Source organism: Ipomoea triloba, chromosome 14 (assembly GCF_003576645.1).
Source record: "Ipomoea triloba cultivar NCNSP0323 chromosome 14, ASM357664v1".
Taxonomy (NCBI): domain Eukaryota; kingdom Viridiplantae; phylum Streptophyta; class Magnoliopsida; order Solanales; family Convolvulaceae; genus Ipomoea; species Ipomoea triloba.
In genome coordinates, this window is record NC_044929.1 from 20274629 (window position 1) to 20286724 (window position 12096).

A 12096-nucleotide genomic window follows, 5' to 3' on the forward strand; every position below is an offset into this window, starting at 1 on the left:
TTATTTCAACGATTTTGTTGATGGATAACAAAAAATAGTGATGACACAATAATACTATGACCAACGAGATATTGTGATAAAAAACACTAAAATTAGACTGCCAACTATAAATCTAGGACCAAAAATAAAATTAACTCTTTTTTCCTAAAACAAATCAATGAATGGAAATCATTTTTGGTAAAGATGAACTTTATCATTTTTTTTAGTACTGACTCTATTACAAATCAATGAATATTCATAACTACTTTCTACTTTTTCAACCTACTGAAACACAAAGAGTCAACAATCGCTTTGAACCCACTCCCTTTCATGTGGGAGTGTAAACTGGATGCCACCAGACCACACTGTTTTGGCGTATTTTGTCATATTATTTGTGAGTAAACAAAATTTGAATAAAACTCTCAATATTACAAGAGCATACATGTGAAATTACTGGATATTTTTAATTTGTCCACAAACTTCGGTCACTCATCAATCATGTTATAAAAATTCGGTGAGAGAAAGCAGCAGAAGTGAACCAAAAAAATAAAAACAAAAATAAAAGTTGTACATTTATAATGCTAATTTACTTAATCATGCATTAATAGTTTAAAAAAAAAGACACTAAATTCATGATATTAACAAAATGATAACTATCCTAAAAGGGTGGTCGAATGGATGAAGTATGATTTTCATACTTTGAATATTACGACACGAATTTAATTCTTGTGAATATCCTCTAGATTAAATTTATCGTACAAAATTTTTCTAAAATACCGTGAGTTTCTTTGTCACCTGAAAAGAAAAGATAATTGCTCATTCAGAATTATATTCTAATTGCGTCCTTCAGCTCAACTCCGTGAATATGGATGATTTTAACATCATCCATCCAAAGTGGGTGACATAAAGTTCTCAATTTCATTGGATCAAGGAGATGGAGAAAAAGCAAAGGAAATATATATATATATATATATATATATATATCTTAACTTTTCACAATAATAAATACCCTCATTTACATTATTAAATAACAAATATCTTAAATTATACATTAAATAATACAAAATAACAACTCTGCTATATAAGTAAATATTTGAGTTCTACTCACTATTGTCTCTATTATCTTGTCAAATAATAATAAATAATAAAATTAAACAATAATCTTTAAATTATTTTTTTAGCAACATGAAACTCACGGTCACTATTTGAAAAATTTTATTTGATAAATCATACTTTTGTGTAATAACTTGCATATTACAGAACAAAATAAATTACACTAAAAAAATCTTGTGAGACGAGTTTGGCCGAGTGGCTATAACATTACAAGCTATAGCTAGAGTTTAATTTCTAAGCAACCACAAGAAGCTCAATACTTCTCTTCCATCCATTATTGTATCTTCAAAATTGCAAGTAGGAATGTCAAGATTCCTCCCATTATTTGATTCCTAAAGGAGAAGAATCGTATAAATATTTCTAAAGATTTTGCAAATATTTTTATTTTTGTAAGGCATTTGATTCTTCAATTATTTATAAATTTTTATTATTATTTTATTTCTAGCATCATATCACAAGTTACTTTATATATCCTCTTTGTCCATTTTATTCCCTATGCAGTTGTAAAGAATGAGTATTATATATAGAACAAATTTAATTTCTATTAAGGTATGTTCAATTCAAACACTATAATCGAAATGGTAATGAGAATCATATATTTAGTAATAATAATGAATTTAAGTAAAATGAATCACTTTATTGGTAGTAAATATGAACTGAAATCAAAACAAATAATTAATTAATTAAAATAGAAATAAATAAATATATCTCTTCAAAAATGACATAAATAAATATATAAAAATATATAATACAGATATATACACATACATATATGTGTTTATATATTAAAATAAAGTATGGTAGTAAAAGAGTAATGAGTTTTAATTTGTAATTTATAAAGGATTTAATTCTAATAGTATGATCACAAAACTGACAAAAGTAAGCAAACAAGTATGGGTATCAAAACCTGGGTGTAAAACGACACATTTTGTCAATCAAACAATCCATGTATATGTATGAACTCTATGTTTGATGTACAACGAACAAAGAGTACAAATACCTATGAAGTAAATACCTATGAATAATCCCGGTTAGTCCCCTCGGTAATTGCAAACAATTCAAGAACTATAATTTCTATAACTTAACATCAAACAATTCCTCTAAAAGATCATCAAAAATCATCTCATCTAAAACATCATCAAAAGTCATGTCCTCTAGCTCCAGTGCTACATCCTCACTGTCCAATTGCAGGTTCATCCAACCATCATCTTTCTCCAAATCATGCCCAACTATACCATCAGTTGTCTTCTGCACCTCTGCAGACAACCTTAGCCAGCTGCTAATGCTGCCACAGACAACCTCAGACAGACGATTATCCGGTGGCAATGAACGAACACGACAACCGGAAGATAGGGCTTTCGGGTAGTATGTGAATGATTTTTCACACATATGAACTAACACCTCATTCACCAAGTCAAACAGCATCTTATGATGACAGCATTCTTGGCCTTCTTGGTGCCAAAAAGCTTCGATTTCTTTAAACCGTGAAGGGCTCAATGGCTGCTCTCTTAAAAACAGTTTGTCATTGAAGAAATTGAGAGTAGTTAAGCCTGAATTCTCAAGAAGATGCATTATGTAACTTATGTCTGGATTCTTAGAACCTGTATTCAAACTCTTGCTCGAGTTGATTGCAAAATCGTCGTCTTTAGCATTACTGCATTTGTCCTCTGAACCTACTAAAATTGCAAATGGTTGATCTTTTTTATACATAATATATCAGAAAATATAGAAAAAAAAACTGATAAAAAAGGTACCTTCTGAGATTTTATAGGCTGCAGATACTTCTTCTATATCAGAAGGAAAAAGATTGATAAAATCCTCTTCTCCTCCCGAAGAATCACTCGTGTCCAGTACTATTAACTCTTCAAACACATTTTCTGCAATGGCATCCAGATTGAGGCCAACTACATCATCAATCGACACAATTTTCTCTCGTCTTCCATCACACCCCACCGAATTCTCCCCGACTAAACTTGCAGTGTTCATACCACTGCCCTCTTCTGGAACAGATAACGGATAATGGTGTACAAAGGAGGCGGAACGAAGGGACTCAACTTGATGCAAATTAATGGATTCAGCGCTCGATACAGACCGGATCCTTCTTAATGGAAGAAAGGGTATCTCCACCTCCTTCCTCACACTCAAGCTCTTACAAGTCTGCAACACCTTTTCCTTCCCGAAACTCGGCCCAAACAACCTAGTATACTTATCTGCAGATGAATCATTCAGAGAAGTAGTGTTTCTGAGTTTTTCTAGTTCTGTTCTTACATGTCTGCAACTTTCTCCAGTACTATTTACTGAAACCCAAACTTCAATCTCCTTCTCTTTAAGGGCACTAGGTTTATACCCTCCTCTTCTCTTGCTCCCAGGGGGAGGATAAGACTCGGATTTAATTAACCTTGAATTGGCATTAGAAATTAACAGATCACTCCATTCTGAACCCTGCAAATTTTTTTTAATAAATTTCTATCCAGTTTTCTTGTACTCTGATCAAAACCATATATAATTTCAAGAATCAACAAAAAGTATGTATCAACCACTTACATTCATGTGGCCTGGTTTATAATCTAAAAGCTTCAGTGATTCATCAGGATCATCGTTAGAAACGAATTTTGTTCTTCCTGACATTTCACGATTCAATCAAATTAACACGGGGGATTATATTACAACCTTTGACAGATACAAAATAACAGAGAAATTAAAAATGCTTAATTACTTTTCAGAAACTTCTTCCGGGCACCATAGTAGCCGAGGGCGTGTTTGAATCGCCGCCACATGGATCCTCTACTGCGAGGGTCGTCTTTTCTGAGACGCGTCCAATCAGGGTCTTCCATGTCAGCGAATCAAACCCAATTCTCTTGCATGCTATTCATACAGTTCGGTAAAGAAATACTTTGCAAAGAACTAATATCTTGCTCCCAACCCTAGCAGAGTCGTTTAAGCCCAATGAAGATTATATATGGAAGCTCCTGAATCTGCTGATTAGATATATCTAGCATGAAACCAAACACGCGGAGTGTTTTTCGGTGTCATGTTGGCTAGCTTCATATGTACGGAACAAAAAAAATTGAAGAAGAAATAGGCGGGAATTGTATACCTGTGTCCGGAAATTTGACAATGGCTGCCCGGAGTAGATGGGCGAAAGCCCGCCGTCGATCTCTATCCGTCAACGGATTTTCACTCTCGTCTGGATATAGTTGCTTAATATGGAGTAGAACAATGTATTTCCATACAAAAATCACCCTAATATTTGTATTTATTATTAAGTATATCTTTTTATTAATTTATAGATAGCTAATGATTTTTTTTAATATTTATAAATAATACCACAAGATTATGTGATGATTTACCCAAAGTGTGATCTTAATCATTAATTGGATATAATAATAATAATAATAATAATAATAATAATAATAAGTCATCTTTTATCTCGAATAGTTAACTATAACGCCGATTAATATAAGATTAGGTCAGAGTATTTATAGTAAAGTGTTATGTTGATATATATATAGCGTAATTCAATTTGAGCAAGTGGATCAAGATACGCTAGAATGTAGAATATTATGACCAAACTGGATGCAGTAGTGGAAATGATCTTTTATAGATGTTAGTTGAGTTCAGTAGTTTAGGCTATATTACAGATGAATTTGAGAGGCTCAAATGTGGTTAGTTATTGTATACAAATATTGATTCCTCTATTTATATTTTATATTAGCGTGCCAGGGGATAGATTGCTGAAGATCCGCTGATGGAGTTGACGTGACATTTCTTAATTGGGTGCTCAAGTTAGTTTTGTCAACTTAGATAGAGTTTGAACTAGTGTCTGAAAATAGTTCAGAGAAATTCATGCGTTATACTTAAAGGTTGAAGATTGAGCCAGCTAGAAAATTGTTCGAGGAGAAGTTCAAGAGATTTATTCAGTTGAGACTTTTATGGGGATTGATTATTTAAGCATCATCTTCTCTCTAGACTACTACAGAAATAGCATATTACGTCTTACATGTAACGTCGATTATTCAAAAACCGACATTATATGTTTTTTTTTTAAAGTGTGCTTTTAACTTCGACATTCCCCATGGAACCGACGTTAAAAGGTCTTTGATTTAAAAAAATAATAATAATTAACATATAACGTGAGTTCCAATCAACTACAAGAAAATTATTCATTAGTGAGAAATAAAACTGTCACTAAAAATTTAAAAACCATCATAAAAGACATTTAATGACGAGAAATTTACCATCGCAACCCGTCGTTATTTCTTCCGAGGATAAGCATATAGTGATAATATATTACCCTCACTAAAACGTTCTTTTTGTGACAAAGAATCTCGTCGCTAATACAACTAATCACTAGCATAATTTCCTCTCATTACATTCTTGTAATGATGAAAATTCCCGTCATTATATTAGATTTTGCCCGCCACTAAAAATTACTCCCTCTGTCCCATTTTACCTGTCCTATTTACTATTCATTGGTCAAACCAACTCTTTCTTCATTGCTTATTTTCTTTAGTAATTTTTTTTTATATTTTTAAATTTAATTTTTTTGTGTTTAATAGTACTTTCAATGTAGTTTCTAAATATATAAATTTTATATATTAATGCTAAACTTAATATTATGAAAAATTGGATTAAAAATAACTTCAGTCAAGTCTCGTTAAACGAATCAGACAACCAAAATGGGATGGAGGTAGTATAATTTAGTGTCAAATTTTATTTTTCTAATTCTGTATATATTGTTACTTCTCATTAAATATTAATTTTTGTAATACATTTCTTTCTCACTAATCAATATTATGTTATGTTGTAACTATAGTATTGTATTGGTAAAAATTTTAATTTTTACCATAATGCAATCAAAGTAATACAAAATGAAATGTTTCATACAACTTTGTAAAGACTACAAACAAAGAAACTAATCATAACAAATAGCCATAGTAATGTACCTGTTGGCTATTTTGAAAGGTAACACTGTACAAATAAACATGTGTTAGACAAAGGCAACCCCAAAGCAAAAATGTCCAATCTACTTCATACAAAAAAGTTTTACTTCCAATGTGGTGTTAGGTATGCCCTTTTTCATCAATAGCTTTGCCACCTGTAGATAAAAATAGTCAATGACGATATACTCAGTATAATTGAATATATAATAATTTACAATTAAAGATCATGCATACACTTTCACATATCAAAGGTGTATATTGAAGCATTTAACTCACAATTTCACATATCAAAGGTGTATATTGAAGCATTTAACTCACAATTCAACTAACCCAAGGTGTATATTGAAGCATTTAACTCACAATTCAACTAACCCAACCAGATAGATGAAGGGCCAAGGAATACATAGTGTGCAATTCAAGTTTTATATTCCCAGATAAAGCTCGCAACTCAAGCTAAAAGACATTCATAAAACCTTAACTCATCTTTCTCTACTAGTAATGCCTGAACCCCACTTTATCTTTTCACATATCAAAGGTGTATATTGAAGCATTTAACTCACAATTTCACATATCAAAGGTGTATATTGAAGCATTTAACTCACAATTCAACTAACCCAAGGTGTATATTGAAGCATTTAACTCACAATTCAACTAACCCAACCAGATAGATGAAGGGCCAAGGAATACATAGTGTGCAATTCAAGTTTTATATTCCCAGATAAAGCTCGCAACTCAAGCTAAAAGACATTCATAAAACCTTAACTCATCTTTCTCTACTAGTAATGCCTGAACCCCACTTTATCTTTTCACATATCAAAGGTGTATATTGAAGCATTTAACTCACAATTTCACATATCAAAGGTGTATATTGAAGCATTTAACTCACAATTCAACTAACCCAAGGTGTATATTGAAGCATTTAACTCACAATTCAACTAACCCAACCAGATAGATGAAGGGCCAAGGAATACATAGTGTGCAATTCAAGTTTTATATTTCCAGATAAAGCTCGCAACTCAAGCTAAAAGACATTCATAAAACCTTAACTCATCTTTCTCTACTAGTAATGCCTGAACACCACTTTATCTTTTCTTGATGTATGAACAAATAAAGCAGAACAATCAGGAATTCATAGCCAAATATAGCTAGAGTACTTGACAACCACCACTCTAATAGATAGCCATAGTATGTTATAATATACACTCTCGAACAATATATTTGTCATAGAAAACATATAACACTCGATCCCTATCATTTTAATCATTCAGTTCTATGCCACACAGTAAAAAACTCACTGCCTAAAACACAAATTGTTTGATTTGCTTCCAAGTGGTAGTGTGGCTGAAGAATCATACTTCCACCTAGTGGTACAATATAAAAGCAAAGGTTAGAAAAAAAAGTATTAATTAAACCTTCAGAAAGTGATACCTCAAAACTTGGATAGTTCAGTGAATAAAATGGTAGCGTAACATACCCCAGCAGAATTCTCAAACTCATGGATATACCAAAAGCATCTAGATAACATTTTTTTTATCAAACTGCAACTCACCTTTTTTGCTGAGTTTAATATCTCAAAATAATAAATACTACTTGAGTTGCAGGTCCATTAATTGATGGCACAAATTATATATATAATTGTCCAGAAGAAATCATTATCAGCTAAAATTGAAGGCACTTTGGAAGCATTCACAATAGTAAAATTCACTTTGGTAGCATTCAGATTTGCACAATTCACATTCAGCATAGCATTAGCACTACAATTCACATTAGTACAATTCTCCCCATTAGTCACATTAAGTCCAGTAGCATTAGCATTAAGATTTAAGACCATTAGAATACTTGCCCTTCTACAAATTATTTGTCTTATTAGCATTAGCATTAAGTCTAGTAGCATCAAATTGTTCTTACTCGAATTAACATGCAAAGGATTACCATTCACATTGTTATCAATAGCTAATTTTACAGTCACGCTCACATAAGACTTTTCACAAACAGTTGGTGGGCTATCAATTGCGTCTTAGAATTTACCACATTACGGTTTTGGTATTTATTTTGCCATTTTAGATCTCCAACTGTGATTCTATTTGACTTTTGTGTTGTTGAAGCTATATTAATGATTTGTTATAGTTGCTAATGCTTAGGAGTGATTTTAAGCAAACCAGTTTCTCCATGTTTTGAATTTGTTGTGGGTTGAATATAAATGTGGAGTATATAATATTATAATGTTGGTAATTTTTCCACTAATGTTTTGAATTTGCAGTGTTGTGAAGACAAAACTCTATTTTTTAAATATTTTAAAAAATTGTTTTTAAAAATATTTTAGATTTGGGTGACCTGTTAGAAACCTAATTAAACAACCTGTAAATTAGACTAATTGCATGAAATTGGTTAGTTTAGAGATTTAATAGTAGTTTTTTTTTAAGTTTAGTGGCCTAATTGCATTATCATGTGCAATTCGATATCCTATTTGTCCCTTATTCCTTACACTTTTAGAGCCAACGCATGCAAATTGGTATCAGAGCACACAAATTGGAATCAGAGCAAGAGTCAATGTTAATCATTAGTAAGTTTATTCTTGTAGTGGCTTGAATACGTGGTTCATCAATGCCTGAAATGTAGCAGGGGCATTGGTGAGTCCAAAGGGCATCACTTTGAATTCATATAGCCCTTGATGTGTTCTGAATGCAGTCTTGAACTCTTCTCCCTCTTTCATCCTAACCTGGTGGTAACCAGACCTCAAGTCAAGCTTAGAAAAACAAACTACCTCAGCCAGTTCTGAGAATAAGTCTTCCACTAAGGGTATGGGAAATTTGTTCTTTATAGTAATACTGTTAAGGGCCCTATAGTCAATGCAGAATCTCGAGGAGTTGTCCTTTTTTGGTACAAGCAGTATATGGGAAGCAAAACATGAGGAGCTAGGAGTAATGATAAGCGCCAAGGACAGACAAGTTTCCGGTCATTTCTAGACAACATTATATAGTTTCATCACCCATTTATGATCATCTTTCGTGATTAAAGTATCTAATTAAGACCTAATTGACAAATTCAACTCAAAGGTTGTGTTTTGAGTCATTTTCGCAGGGTATAGCAAAGTCCTAGGCCAAAAGGGAAGCAACAAACGAAAAATTAATCAAGCAAGAGGCCACCACGAGGACAACACACGTGGTGATAGGTGTGGACTATTTCCAGTACGCAATCACGCCCCTCCACACGCGTGGTGATGACGTGGACGGTCTAGTAGGGCAACCGCGGGATTTCGACTTTTGGACAACTATTTAAACCCCATTTTCTCATTTTAGAAGGGGGACTCTCTAACATTTTCAGATATGATTTTCTTTCCATTTTCTTCCCTTTTGGAGAGGAAAAACAAACACATTCCCACTAGAGTAGATTAGCTTTTCTTATATTAGAAGATAGAGATGGATGAAATGATTGAAGAAGTAGATCACATGTTTCCTTAGGTATAATACTCTTTTCTTAAAAAGATTGTTTCTTTAAATTATTGCTTTGTTTAATTTTACTTTGTTGTTCTTGAATGTTCTATATGCTTGAGTAGAGTAGCTTGGGATGTGTGTGCCCATGTTAGGCCTTTGATTGATGCTTGAATTTTGCCTATGTTTATGGAGATGTGGAGTAGGATTGTAGTCTTGTGTGGATGATGTTGTTCAAACTTTGCTTCTATTTCGGCCGGAATAGTTAGCGAACTAAGTGGAAGTGAGGGTGTGCGCGGTAGCGGCCTCTCATGAGCCCAAGTCATCTACATCACTGCCCTTAGTCCGAAAGGACAAGGTCCGGGAGGAGAGGTAGGCAAGGTGTTCGATAAAATGCCTCAACCGTATGAGGATTGAGAGTCTGAGTGTGACGCCACTCGGTACAAATACCGTGACTCCCTAGTTCAATCCCGAAACCCATTTTCAAATTCCATATGATAATCAATCGCTTGGCTAGCTGTGGCATGCACCCCTCTTTCCCTTTATATTGTTTAGTTTAACCTTGTTTTCAAAACCCCCCAACATATCATCTAAATGACCCTCAGTAATCCTTGCTACTCTTATCTATTACCCTCATAAATGTCTACACTAATTCACTCCAATTTGTCATCCTTGAGAGACACGACACTCGGGGAATCTTAACTCTTCATTTTATCACCTTCATTACACACACCTTTCACCACAAAATTACACCTTCAAGTAATGACTCCATCTTATAACATTTCATTCACCATACTTTTAATGGTGTTCTTCTTATCAAAGGAATACCTGTAGTGACCAATATTGACAGGTTTAGATCCAGGGATTAAGGGAATAGAGTGGTCTAAGGCTCTTTTCGGAAGTAAGGTGCTAGGTTCTTGGAAGATGTCTTGGAATTTCTACAACAATAGGGATAGCTCAAGGATAATATTGTGGGCTGAGGTATGGTATAAGAGTGCATCTTCTTCACATTCAAGGGGTAATTGATATACAGTAGGTTCATAATCTCATGTCTAGGAATGTGTGAAAGAACAAAGAACCTTTCACACCTAAGGATGAAGGATCCACCGCCTAGGGTGTTCATAATCAAATGCTAGGAATTCAGTTTTGTACCTTGAGAATGGGTTTTGATTCCGACTGGTTGCAATTGGCTTTCAGGAAGCCCATTCTGCATCCTAATTCTGACCAACAGCCATTGGCCTTTTGGGAGCCCATTCTGTATTCATCCTTCCTGGTCGATCAAGACCTCTAGGGATACCTCTAGCTCAGTCATTGGGGCCTTGTCTGGCCTACCCTTCGGCTGGTCTTGAACAGTGCTCGACTCACCAGGAAATTGTCCATGGACTGAAGACTGTCCAGGGGAAGTACCAAAAAGCGGTGGAACTAGGCGATTGAGCCTCAATAGCTGCAACAGTTCATCCCTCAAACTCCTAAACTGAGTGGAAAGATTAGTAACCTGAGTAGTCAGTGTCGTGACTGACTCCTGAGTTGTCTTGGAATGGTTATCAACCTTGCCGTTAAGCTATGCCATAGTTGCTTCCAACCTCGCCACCCGTTCATCCATGATCATGGGCTCTAATACCACTTGCAATGCTTTTGCAAAAGTAATATAAAAAGAGAAGGAAACAAAGAAGGAGGCTAGGGTTATGAAGGAGAAGAAGATAAGAAAAAGGAAATTCGATTTATGATTCAGCATATTCCTCCTTTACAAACCCAAGAGGATTATAGACATGCCATTAACAAACCCCTATTTTCTAACTGTTTAACAGAATTACAGCTGAAATAAAGAAAAAAGACAAAAACATCAAACGACGTCGCTGGATCGCGAACCAACTATTTTACCCAACGGCTTGAAACGTCGTCGTCTGACCTCTTCTCTAAATGCTTTCAACCACCACTTTCAAACGATGTCGTTTCTGCCTCTTCATTCACTTTGCTTTCAATTGCAGCTTCTCCTTCCTTCCCTTCTGCCCTTATATCAGTCAGTGATCTTTCTTGGATCATTACAGTTCATCGATTCCAGGCTTCTCCACGACGACAGTGTGCTCTTGGCAGTTTATGATTTTCCGATCAGCAGCTGCAAAATTCCAGCAAAGTAGTAGCCCTTCGTTTCCGTAGCAGTTTAGGGCAGTAGCAAATTTAATTTGGCAGCATCAGAATTCTTTCACTATAGCAAATTTCTAGTCAACAGATTGATTCCGGCAGTGGCTGGGAGGAGACGAGAGGGGGAGAAACTGGGTACGGCAAGAAAATTTACACGATAGTTGATTGCTATAGTAGTGGTAAACAAAAAGTAGAGAGCACACTCGAGTCTATACATCAAGCTCTCAACGAGATCACCATTGATGGAGAAAATAAATTTCTTTTTTATAGATAAAAATGAATTATATAAGGTGATGTGCATGGAATTAATAAATAATCAAGACACATGGATTTAACGTGAAAACTAAAACAGTAAAATCACGGGTTTTTTTAGGCTAAGTCAAGCCGAAATTCTTTATTATATATTGCAGGTGTATGTACATAGGCAGCCATGGTCGTGGAGTGAAAAAGTCAAAGAGGGAGAAAAGTAAGTTGAAGAAAGATTATTT

At 34.3% G+C, this 12096-nt stretch overlaps 1 protein-coding gene across 1 annotated transcript; it reads right to left on the reverse strand.

Moving 5' to 3' along the window:
- Nucleotides 1-2134: 2134 nt before the first annotated feature.
- On the reverse strand, nt 2135-3926 carry LOC116004083 (protein TRM32-like). The gene is made up of 4 exons (XM_031244016.1): nt 3809-3926; nt 3637-3713; nt 2847-3534; nt 2135-2768 (listed from the first exon to the last, which is right to left on the reverse strand). Exons 1-4 carry the CDS (start codon nt 3924-3926, stop codon nt 2167-2169), a joined length of 1485 nt encoding a protein of 494 aa, XP_031099876.1. The 3' UTR covers nt 2135-2166.
- Between the last annotated feature and the right edge of the window lie 8170 nt (nt 3927-12096).